At 46.3% G+C, this 12756-nt stretch overlaps 1 protein-coding gene across 1 annotated transcript in view; it reads right to left on the minus strand.

The window, feature by feature from the left end:
* Nucleotides 1–278: 278 nt before the first annotated feature.
* LOC144155341 (L-sorbose 1-dehydrogenase-like) overlaps nucleotides 279–12756 on the minus strand; it is an 85432-nt gene continuing 72954 nt past the window's right edge. Inside the window, exon 8 of the mRNA XM_077686710.1 lies at nucleotides 279–441. Coding sequence (XP_077542836.1) covers nucleotides 291–441 — 151 coding nt within the window. The 3' untranslated portion in view covers nucleotides 279–290. The remainder of the gene's footprint in view (nucleotides 442–12756) is intronic.

Here is a 12756-nt window from a genome sequence, read left to right on the forward strand (position 1 = left end):
GAGGCCGCCAGTACCCAAGACTTCTGGGCCCCGTCTAGGGTGCCGCAGGCCTGAATAGGCCTTTGGCGTAGAGTGATTTCCTCTTGCTCCTCTATTTAAATGCGCATTCCTGTCACGTAGCTAACCATCCCCTGAAAGATCGTTTGTGACTCATTATTTTGTTGATGGCGTCAAACTCAGGCGCACACATCCTGATACCACAAGCGCTGTAAAAATGCGAATGATTTAAAACCACTAGACTAATGCAGGAAAAAAGCGTTACTTCACTGGCTCCAAGCGTTTTATTACCATTAAGATTTCCGACGTAGTGTTTTCTGGTCTTCTAGTAGCATTGCAGAAGCCTTGTCGGCGATCATGATGACCGGAACGTTGAGGTTCCCAGAGACTATTTGCGGCATCACAGACGCGTCCACAACCCGCAGTCTCTCGACACCTCGCACTCTGCGGAAATATGCGTCACGAGGCTCTTGAGAATTTACCAAAATACTGCCCCTGCATCGAGTAAAACATTTTTTTTGACTGGAAAGTGACCAGTTCTGAATATAAGAAGGCAAACTTTGCAGGTTCAAAAGACAGATAAATCATTACACTGACAAAGCGCGCGTCGTTTCCGTGACAACTGTAAACGCGTTCGCTGTAAGCCTTGGTGGCCTGTATAGATGTGAATCTTATCACCGTAATCGTCGCCATTACCATCATGGTCAGAAGCAGGAGCAGGATGTTATTTATTTATTTATTTATTTATTTATCAATACTGTAAGCCTTGGTCAGGCTCATACAGGAAGTGGGCACATAATGCAGATTACACAAATAGGTATAAAAAGCAAACTGGACGTTAAAGAGAACACAACAATCAACCAAGCCTTTTTCAAAGCGCATAAAAAGAAACGAAAACGCAAGAACGCTCTCCGCTGTGTTTTTAGTTTGACAGATAATACTAAGGGAACCGACAGCAATGACGGTGTAGATAGATAAGTCTCTTCTAACACAAAAAATGCAGTAAAACACTTGCAAACAGATGCAATACGGGATAGGGTAAAATAAGGCGGAAAACAGTAAACTCAAACATGCGCAATGAAGCGGTAACAATTCACTTGCAATGTAATTTTGTTCAGGTTTGGTACAAAATCACAATTTAGATGCCCACCCCCGGACTTAGTGCTTGCGCTTAGATATGCGGCTTTAATACCACGTTATCCGTATTCCTCTTTTAAGAACAAAACGCAGAATATTACTGGCGACTGATTAAACGTGAGCCGTGCTGGAAAAAGCCTTAAAAGAAGACAAACAATACTGATTATTAGTCTAACTCATAAGGGCAGCTTTTAGGCGGGGGGGGGGGGGGGGCTTTATAAAATATGCCTTATTGTTCTTTACATTTTTAAACCGAAGTGTTGCTAGGCACAAGAAAAATACGGTGGTCGCTTGTACGCACAAAACTTTATGCCCATACGAGAAAAAGCCAGATTGAAATGGTAGCAGTAAGAGGAGACATATTGGCTGGGGTCTACCCGCACCGGTAAGAGGGAATGGGGCATCACAAGAAGCGAAAGAAAGTCTCTCTTGCAGCAGAGAGGGCGCAGCACAACTCAAACAACCACTGCTGGCACGGAGGTGGTGGTGCGGGCAGAGCAGCGTCGATGTGGTAGTCACACACACCGGCCGCACGTTAGTTCGAAGTGAGTATGCCACGCGTCGCATAGGTACTCCCGAGGAGCTAGCAGCTTAGGAGCAGAGACTCCGCGGGCAGGAACGGAAACGAAACAGAACACCGCAAAGACGTAACGTGTAACGAGAAAGGCTTTCTTGAACCATAAGAAGTAACGGAGGGGTACACGCTGGTCGTACATTATTGCTGCGCTGCTTATCTATCACCACCGAATGCTTGGGCGCATCATTTTCTTTTACTCCTTTCCCTTAGTCTATCTGTTTCCCTGCTAAAATCCTTTGAAAATTGCCGTTGTTAATTCTATATTCTAGCCTAGTGTTACAAAATCTTAGCATTAAGCCTTATAGACATGCCAAGCAACGTCGAACCCATTGCACGTCAAGCTGGGGTTCGGTTGGGCGACGCTAACGTCAAAGCGTAACGGCCAGCCAAACGTCGGGCAGTTGCATACTGCTGTCCACCGTCCCTCTGCTGCGTAGACGTTTGGCACGTTATGTATAAATTTTTTTTATTTGAAGCTTTATTAAACGTGGTTCTACTGCCGATAGTACTAATAAAGAAACACAAATATAGGTAGTGGTATAAGGGAGGATGTGACCTCTGTTGTGAACCAAAATTAACATCAAATAAATTCTCGAAGCATAGGGATACATTAACACCCAAAATTGCGTTCTTTCGGGTTTGCGTTGGTGTTGAAGACTACCAAATAGAACTTTCTGGTATGTAAATCAATAGCGAGTTCGTTGCACACTCCATATAGTGCGAAATAATCGTGTCCAAATTTACTAAAAAATGATAAGTGGGAAAAAGTTGTGAATGCTTGCTGATTAAGAAATCGCTACCAAATACGTTTTGAGAAAACCAACGAAAAAAATTGGAATAAATGCAGCTCTCACATAAGATAACCAAAATAGCTGAGACCTTCTACATGTCACACTAAACTTTTTACACCCTTCAGCCAAAAAGGGTGTAGCATAAGTGGAAAAAGGGTGTTGGGAGGCCTTTACACCCTTTTTCTTGAATCTCAACACCTTTTTCCTAGCTCTACACCTTTTTTGTGTAAAGAAAGGGTGTTGATCAACTTTAACACCCTTGGTTTTTCTTAGGGTGTTGAAAGGGTGTGGAAAATGTGTTCAGCAGTTCATTGAATAAGGCCATGTTTGGATGAAAAATAGCACTGTAAAGAAGAAGACATCCCCTCATATACTCCTCTACTCGCAAAAAAGTTTCAAACGCAAAAAAAATAAGTGCTCGTATGCAATGATCGCTCGTTTCCATATGCGGTGCACCTCATGCCCCAAGTTTAGCTTTGGCACGTGAAACACCAATTTGAACCTTAAAAATTAAAAAGACTATAGTCATGTGGCGAAAAGGGTGCTTACCGACTGCAACAGGCTTGGCTTTCTGTAGGTTGTTGAAATGGTGTGAAATAGGTGTTTAGTGGCAAAAAAAGAACAGCGGAGCTGGGGGTTGACCTAGGTTCTTCCGGTCTTGCTAAGTTTTGTTAGATTTGCTAAGCTTTGCAATGTTCTCGCTAAGCTAGGATGACCGATGAGGGGTGAGGCCAAGTTTAACCGGATTTTACAAGGCTGTTCCAGTGTGTCCCCCTCCCCCCAGTGGCAGGGGATCCAAGGGGGAAAGAAGCTAGGTCGGCCGGCAGCTATGCTGTTTCTTCAGCCTTGCCCCCCTATTGCAAGCTGCACCAATTTTTTGCTTTTAGAATCCTGACAAAGACTAGTACCTTTGAAATGGTAGAGTAAGAGGTGTGCATCCGCATACGCCCCTTGTGCTCACACTCTAACAAGTCCGAGAGCCGACTCGACTGTTATAATACCGTATCTGCGGTGGTGCACCCTATAGGGTATTATAGGGTGCACCAGGTGCCGCAGTTCTTTTTTTGCTAACGCCACCGAAACTAGCTCAAGCTTAAAGAGCTTCACTGGTAATGAATTATGCCAATTTATATTGCTTTAAACATCCTGAGGTACAAAACACCCCTCAATTGTAGAAAATGTTCAGTCCACCAGTGTAAACAGGTAAAAATGCTTCCAAAGTTGGAGGTCTCTTCACCTTTTTCTTAGTTAGCGGCCTTTTCTTACACCCTTTTCCTTACACGCTTTGTTTTTACGCCGTTTTTCTTAGTTTCGAACACCCTAATTTGTAGCTTTAAACCCTCTGGGAAAAAAGGTGTGGAAATAATGAACACCCTTTTTGAAGGGTGTTGAGGTGGTAGGGAACATTTGTTTGGTATTTAGCAAAATTCTGTTACAGAACGCAAAAACTACCTCGTAATTGAAACGTTTTCGCAAATCTGCGTGTTGATTTGTATATTCTCATAGTTAAATCCATACTTCCAATATTAGCGCTAAAATATCAGTTTTTGCGACAAGCCCACCGACTCGATCGGGGGGCTTTCCTCTGCTTGATATAAAAGCAAGAACAGCTCATGTATTACTAAGTAAGTGTGCACTCCCTGTAGCGCATGCATCCCGCTGGTTTTGTTACTCAATTCATTTTCGGTCCAGCTGTAACTTGTGCGTATTGACTATTTGTGTTGAATGCTGTGCGCTCTGCCGATTCACGTTCCAACTGCGCATGCCATCACCTTAAAAAGAGTGTGACGCTCAACACCCTTCTTTTAGGGTGTTGAGCATTCTCAACAAACTTTTTTTATCCGTATACCCTTTTTTTGCCAAAGCACCTTTTAAGGGTGTTAGCCATGGGACAAGATTTTTACTCCCTTTTGGGCCAAAAAGGGTGTAAAAAAGTTTAGTGTGAGTTCTGTCTTGGGTCTTGCTTTTGTTTGATTTTGTTGGTTTGAAACATCGTCTGTTTTCTATTTTTTTTTTCAGTATCAACGCTCTGGGATGCCTTTGCAATGCTCTAGCGATCATTTATAACGAAAATGTTTGTAGTTTTCAGGCTAGATTCTAGTCTTCGAAATAATAAGTGGGCCTCTTCATCTACTGTTTTCAATGCGCTGGGCCTTTCATGTGAAGCCTCCTAAGTGTAAACACGAGCAAAAAAAAAAAACACCGCGCCTGGGTTGGGGGAACATTCTAATTGCAATTGATTAATGAAGAGTTGAAAACGCTATTATGCATTAATTACTGTTTATGTGATGCTGTTGATAAATAACCTACCAACAAATGCAAACCAGGTCATTTTGGGGCTGGACACACAAGTGACACCTTCAGTTGCGGTTTCGTACACGCCGTGTGGGTTCACAGTTGGTAAAAAGTTCATAATTTTAATATATGAATGCAGCGTTAAACTCGCTATGAGGGTTCGTGATACGACCAATTAATAACCACCTAGTAACTGCGACCATGGCCAGTTTTATGTTCCACACAAAACGGACACTTTCAGTTTCTTACTCGTAGGGCCAGGGTGGTTTTACGTTTTTGTGCATCAGTAAAAAGCAACGACAGCGAAACTTTTTCAACAACGACGACTTCCAGTAACTTTCAAGTCTAGCAATGTTGAAAACAAGAAAGTATATTTTAAAATTCATTGATTTTAATTGGGCTCACGTCATAATGCTATCAGGCATTAGGCTGCAAAACGATATAAAGATAACAGTGGCACATAGACTTCTAAGCTTCATATCAGAACATATCTGAAACTATGACTTCGTCTGCAGAGTTCCAACAGTCGCTTAAGCCGCAGTAGCAACGCCGCTAAAGCAGTTTACTTCATCTCTGCCAACTATTCACCTTCATAATCGGTGTCGGATTACTAATCCTGCTTAACACGCTTCAGAGCTACATTTCACTTCAGTAAAATAAAGCGGTCGGCATGAGAAATATAATTAGTAATAGATGTCTTGCGAAGACCCTGCCATCGAAGCACAACTCCGGACAAACACATTTCCACTTGGTATACACTTCATACCCCCGAGTCTATACGCATACAATTGTAAATTCTGCCCATAGCAATTCGCTATTTCCCCCATGTTGTGGGAGTGCCGCCGGGCACCATACCTCTTGCCCCAAACCACAACCAATTATTTGGGCAGTTGAAGGCTCGTACGGCCAAATGAAACCTAGGCACCCAACAACATGTAGACCGGCCAAGACAGGCCGCTCAGATCTGGGCTTCGTTGACTAAGGAAGCCTATCAAACAACCAAAGTTGTTTGGTGGTCAACCAAACAAATTTGGCTGTTCAAATACGCTTTGATTCCCCCTGCTGATCCTCCTAGAAGACAAGTGTTCCACATGCAATGAGAACACTTAGTGCTGTTTAAGGGTTTGGCTAAACGTCAATAATTACCCCTCCCACTAGCGTCTAAAAGATCGCCAGATTCTCGAGCCCCACCAACCAAAACGCCATTAAAGTTCCTGTGCACACCGTCCAACACCGGCTAACAAAGTAATGAGCGACCCATGCAGCGGCTGGAGGAGAACGCCAAAGCTCTATTCAACAGGGAAATCGAGCTAGTTAGTAGGCGGGGTCCTCAGTTCTAGGACTCAGTTGGTGCGGCGTGCCGTCTTCGCGCTTTCAGCAAGACAACCCGGCTTACTATATAAGGTCTGTGCTGGCAAGTTCCCTCCCCCACTGCTAGAATCTAGGATTAGAAATTCGTTCAAGGCATGAGTTTGAGTGGCATGCTCAAACCATCTGATAGAGTGTTGCTGGATTGGCAGAGTGTCGGCAATGGGAGCTGTATATTGTGGAGTGAATGGCGTGGAGTCGTGTGGGGTGTAGAAGTCGGTTTGTTTGGAGTTGTCGGAGGGTGACTTCTTGTTTTTTTTTTTAACTTTTCAGCAGCTGGTGGTCGTCGGAGCATGCAGTGTGGGGCGATATCGTTGTATGTATTAAGTGAGTCTCTGGCCCTCTCGTCGTCCTTTTGCGGTGCCCGTCGCGCAAGATCTCGCACGTGAGCGTGAGCCGCTGCATTGCTGCGAAGCGATGAGTTGGCAGGCTTCCTAATGATTTTGACTGTTCTTTCAGAAGGGTTCTGGGGCAGTATTCGCACGGCTTTCTTGCAAATTCTCCCGGCTGCGTACTTTTGACAGGCCGCTTGTGAGTGGGATGACGATCTTGGCTTGGGTCTGTACTATGGCTTGTGCGAGCGCCGCTTCTTCCGCTTCGAGGATGGTAGCCTGGCGAAGGGTGGAACTTGTAATAACATCAGTGGGGGTGGCGACCACCGCTGTTTTGGTATTTGCACGTGCGTAGTCCGCTGCGTCTGTGAATGCTGTTGTTTGTGAGTCCAAGTACAGCATTTTAAAGGTTTGTGCCCAGGCCGTTCTTCCACCTTCATGGTGCTGAGGGAGCATGTTTCTTGGCAGTAGGGCAATCTTTAGTTTCAATCTAATATCCAGTCGTATGTCATCGACAGTTTGCAGTTCTTTCAACGTGCGCAATCCCGGGTTCATATGTACTTGCTGGTCTGTCCGGGTAGCGCTTAGGCGCGCTTTTTGGGCGTTCAGGTGCGCCTCTATAACTAAGCTCGTCTGGTATTGTGCACTCCTAGAGCCATGAAGCGAGACGCAGAAGTGTTTGCTGGAAGTTCAAGGGCTTGTTTAAAGGACTTTCGTATAATGGGGTTGATATTGCACTTTTCTACCTACAGGAGGGTGGCGTAGGGGACGACTTGCGTAATTCTTGATAGGACGAAAGCTTAAACTGGACTCAATATTTCCTGTTGATAGCGTGTTTTCGCTGACAACGCAGTGGAGAGTCCTGATGATTTGAGTGGTTGCCGAGTCCAATTTGTGGATAATTTCCGCCTTTTCGAAAGCCTCCGGATAGGTCATTTCCAGTATTTTGATATTGGGAGTGGGAGGATCCTGATGCCATCTAACGTGCCATGAATGTCCGTGGTGGAATCCCGGTGGCGATTTTACACCCAGAGAAGCTGCAATTTTGGAGGCGCGCCGGTAAGGCCACATCGCTTAGCGTAGTCATGGACTGCGTCTGCGGGTTCGGTGGGAATAATGCAGCAGCTTGAGATAGTACCATCCGAGAGGCCCTTCTCTTACTCCTAACCAAGGAGCGCAATCCACCCGTGAACAAATTTATCGCCATCGATAACCTCCGCCCTATCTCTTTAACATTGTGCGTGGCAAGTTGTCCGAGTACCTCGTCACACGACGGCTCACGGACTATTTAGAGGAGGGAGATGTGCTGCCGGATACAATGTTTGGTTTTACGCCTTATTTGTCGACCCAACATCTTCAGTTACAACTAAATAAGGTCATTAAAACAAGCTGGGTAAGACTCGTAGGAATTTGTTTTCCCTGAACTGTTGTGCCATCCCTGACTGTTGAAAACTCCGCGCCAGCTTTCCTGCCATCTACGAAGGAACTTTGAAAATACTGAGCGATTAATAGGAGCGTGGAACCACAGAGGTACTAGAGATAAGCGCGGTGGAGCTGCCAGTGGGGGAGTCGCCAGCCGGGAGTGCAGACCAGCCAGGAGAGACGAGCCGCCGCCAGCCACCTTCTAAAAGCCCGCACGACAGCGAGCGAACAGCCGTTCGTACCGCCGTGCCGGACGCCCACTGACATTGAAGTGCTGTGGCGAATGTGTCTCTTGTTCTGTTTGTGTTTTTTTTCTGCTGCTCAAGAAAAGCCTGTGTTTCCTATCGCAACGTTTCGTGTGGTAATGTTATGACAAGGCTGTCACCTAAACCCCCTCGGTTGGCAGGACTGCCTGCACTGGCGGCCAGCGTGTGTTTAGGATGGCGCAGGTACTTCTCAGTAAGACGTTTCATTGTGCAGAAGCAAGTTTGGGGTAGTTTCGGCATTGTTTTCGCATAGCAGCGGTTAAGAAAAAGGCATGGGGGCATAGCGAAGCGTAAATGCCGTGAATAATTGCCTAGACGTCTTCAGCCGCGGGCATAGTATGTTTGTTGCAGTTTCGCCCGGGAATTTTTCAAATGTCTACTTACAAAAGGCAACCAATGTGGTAGACAAGCAACAATTTTAACACGAAAGTGTTTTATTCCTGGATACACAAAGATTTCACTCCCGTGATATCCGTCATGGAAGTGACGCCAGTACAACGAAGCAAGCGGTCTGTACATGGTGCACCCCTCCACACCGGGTCTTCTTGCGGGGATGCTGCCTTTAGTACTAAAGAGTACGTTATACTTAGTGTTATTAGTTTTCGGGTTTTATATTTCAACACGAAAGTGTTTTATACCAGGATGCAGCAAGGTTTCACTGACGTCATATCCGCCACCGAAATGACGCGAGTACACCTTTACCGAAGCGACCCGCCAGCATTACGTCGCTTGCCAGGCACACCCACAAGAGAGCCGCCTACTCCCAAATCATGCTCAGCTGCAGATTTCCCTGCACGTTTCACTTTCGTGTTTTACTGATTCCTATACAGAGGAATCAACCACTGTTTTTTTTTCAAACTATTGCTTGTCTTCCGCAGCTTCGAATGGCAAGTTGGCGAGCGCCGCAGCTGATAAGCATTGCCCACAGTGAACTTCGTGCCGAAGCGGGCTCGTTTCATACGCTGGAATCATTTATCCGTAGCCCGCGCGCAGTACGGCTAAGGCTTCAGGAATGGCAGTGCTAGAATTCTTCGGACGCTTGCACAAAATGCAATCGTCGCCTTGGGCACTCCTACATAGACGGTTCCTTTCTCCTCCGGTATACCCCTCAATAGGTATACCCCAATAACCTGTACAATAGCCTGCTTTACTGATCAACTGGCCCTCCAAACTGACCTTGACTCAATATCTACTTGGTGTTCCACTTGGTTATGGTCGCTGAATAATTATAAAACTAAACTTATCTCATTTAGAAACCACACATCTCGCATTCGAACTTCCTATTCCTTAAATAACACCACTGTTGAGCTAGCAGATACTTACAAGTACCTGGAACTTAACATGCACTGTGACCTGACATGTAATCATCATATCAACATCATTCTTGCATCCACCAACCGCACATTAGGGTTTTTATGCACAGACTAAAACATGCTCCATCTCACCTCCGCAAACTTGCATTCACAACTGTCATCTGACCTAAAATTGAATACGCATCTGCCAGTTGGGACCCTGACAAAGCATCTTAGTTGACCAAATTGAATCCCTTCAAAATCGTGCCGTTCGTTTCATATTTTCAGATCATTCACGTCATACCAGCGTCACGGCTCTAAAACTTCGCGCTTCTTTACCTATCCTATCACATCGGCGTAAACTATCACCTTTATCATTGTTTCATAAACTGTACCATCACTCTTAACTTCATCCTGATTTCTTTTCTTCGACACCGACCATCTTTCTCCGACGGGACCATGCCTTAAAACACGTGTGAAATGCCATACTTCTAAATATTGACGATCCTTCATACCTCGCACAATTGTCGATTGGAAGGCCCTACTATCTCACATGGTAAATGTAACAGATCCGACCAAGTTCCAAGAGCTTTCACAGACTTACTTTGTATGTTAACGTTACTTTCAGAGTCCTTTCCAGGTTTTTTGTTTGTTTTCCTTCTTTCTTGCTTTTTTTTGCCTCGCACCCGTTTGTATTTACTTGTTTGCCTATTAACGTGTTGTTAGTACTCTATTTTAATCGTTTTCAGTGTATCCCGCCCCCACGTAATACCCTCCTAGTGAGGGCCTTTAGGGGTATTTTTGAATAAATAAATAAATAAATAATTAAACTGTAAGAAGCGCTTTTCTCGCAGTGGCAAAGTGTTGCCTCTTGCCCCATCCGAGTACTAATCCCTGGTTTCTGACATGTGTTCGCTCAGTACCCTATTGCGAAGTTTGCAGGCGCAGATGTTGAGCAAGGCGCAGATGCCGTCCAGCAGACTCAACCCAGTTCCATCTTCGAATTTGACGTGCAGGGTGTGTTTGGTAATCTCATTCATGTAGCTATCCTCAACAGGTTGCAAACCTTCAATAGAACTATGAGCTTACGTTTCGAACAAATCGCGCCGCTGCCCTTGACTTGGGACCCATGTCTCTGGAAAATTCAGCAGATCAACCAAAGGTACTCCCCAAGGCTTGGGGATTTCACCTATGCTTGTCAAAATCACTCTGTCAGGGTTACTATACTCGGTTACAACTCAAGAACGGCACCACCTCATGTAGTGTATCACTCCGCCAAAGCGACGGACCCGTGACGTCGGTGCGCGCGAATTTTGAAAGGGGTTTGCTATGAATGCGTGATATCGTCTGCCTTGTCTCACGCAGTTTTTTTGTCGTCACTGGAGTCGTTTATAAGCATATTAAGTCCAAAAAATCACGGTAACGGCTCACGCCATGTTCAAAATATTCCCAGTAACGCCCTACTTGCGCCGCGTGGAGAAACATCCGGCTACGGTGATAAGGCACAGCGGCAACTTCCGGTGCCGTTCTTAAGTTGTCACCGAGTATAGCCCAGCCCAAGTCAATGGTGGATGTTCCCGACGCACTGCACATGGTCGATGTAACACCGTGGATCTCCAAAGGGTCCTCAGGCTACCAGCAAGATCAGCCACAACGAGCAATCGACACCACACCGGCGTACCTGCAAACGGGTGGCCTAACGTGCACACCTCAAAAATTTGCCTTACTGATCATGCGCTCGCGGGCATAAGGATGAACGGTTCTACCGGCTCCAGATCCTATAGCGATCATAAAGGGCACATTAGTTCCCACAGACAAAACGCTTCGAATCGTAGGAATTTCCTACAGCCATGATGGAAGTGCAGCAGCAATGCTTCTTAGGCCTAATAGACTGTGGCCCAGCTTACTGATGTCATTCAACGCGTTTGCTCCCATCGTCATGGACTCAAAGAAGCAGGCACATGCAGAATTCTTCGGGCCATGTTGATCAGAAGAATCACTTATGGGACAGCCTACATTGCCCTCAAGAAAGAACAGACCCACAAAATCGATATAATGATTAGCAAAACCCACAAAACAGCTCTTGAGCTACCAGCCTTTCCATAAACTTATCCCCTCTTCCAGCTGGGCTTGCAAAACACACTGGCTGAAGTAATTGACGCCGACGCCAGCAGTCAGCATCAACGACTTCGACTAACTGCTACAAGGCGATATGTGTTAAGGACGTTGGGCTACTCCCAGCAACAATTGACACCCTGATGCGCATGACAGTGATCCCACGAGCTGCCATACGGGTGCTTACAGTTCCAAAGCATGTGCACCCGCCTTACAATGCTAGCCGCACGCGACACCACGCACGGCTTCTTGCAGCCAGACGTGCCAGAGACCCAGAAGCATGCCACACGGACACCGTGGGCTACAGCTTCCAGCATTCACATGGGGGTGCGGTATTCAGGGCGAATAGGAATACACTGACAACAACAAGATTCCCTACCGCCTCTCCAAGTACAGCTAATGAGGCGGCCATTCTCTTAGCGGTGGTGCATGCCCCACCTGCAAGGTTACTGTGCTCACCGACTCTAAGCCAGCGTGATGACGGTTTGCAACGGGGAACATCACCACCTTTGCAGGTACCACCCTACAACAACGACCACAACTGCCAGAGACCCGAATTGTATGGATCCCACCTCATACATCCCTAATTGGGAATAAAGTGGCGCATGCCACTGCCCGCGACGTTACCCTAGATCGGGCCTTCCCAGAAGGGGAAGACGAAACACTTAGCCTCCGGCCGGTCTGTACGCCCTCTCACAAACTTGCTCCGTCATCCTCCATCCCTACTGAGTTTCCCGCAGGGCCCTCCTGCCCCCGTCGATCCTTGGGTGTGGCCGAAGCACGGTATTACCACTCCTGACCAAATCTCCCCACAACCACACCTTCCTCCATTCGATTTACCCCACCGCAAACATCCAAGTGCCCATACTGTCCGACATTGCAAGTGACACTCCTAATTTGGTTTGGATATACCCGGCCAACCCCAGCAGCCAGCCGCAGCGAGGGGATCCCGGACTATAGGGTTCCCCTCCTCCGGGCGGGTGTCCTAGCAAAAGTACCTGTTGTTCTTAATGAAGCTTTATTCATCCATTCCATCGAATCCAATCCAGCCTTATTATGTACACGGCTATCATCCCGCAATACCGAATCCTCCGGTAGAAAAACCCCCTCGCGCATTTTTCACTTCCTGCTACTCAAGAACAGTAGTAGCGGCACCTTGAAACT

The sequence above is a fragment of the Haemaphysalis longicornis genome, unplaced genomic scaffold (assembly GCF_048455015.1).
Source record: "Haemaphysalis longicornis isolate Haplotype H1 unplaced genomic scaffold, Haemaphysalis longicornis Haplotype H1 scaffold_1, whole genome shotgun sequence".
NCBI lineage: Eukaryota > Metazoa > Arthropoda > Arachnida > Ixodida > Ixodidae > Haemaphysalis > Haemaphysalis longicornis.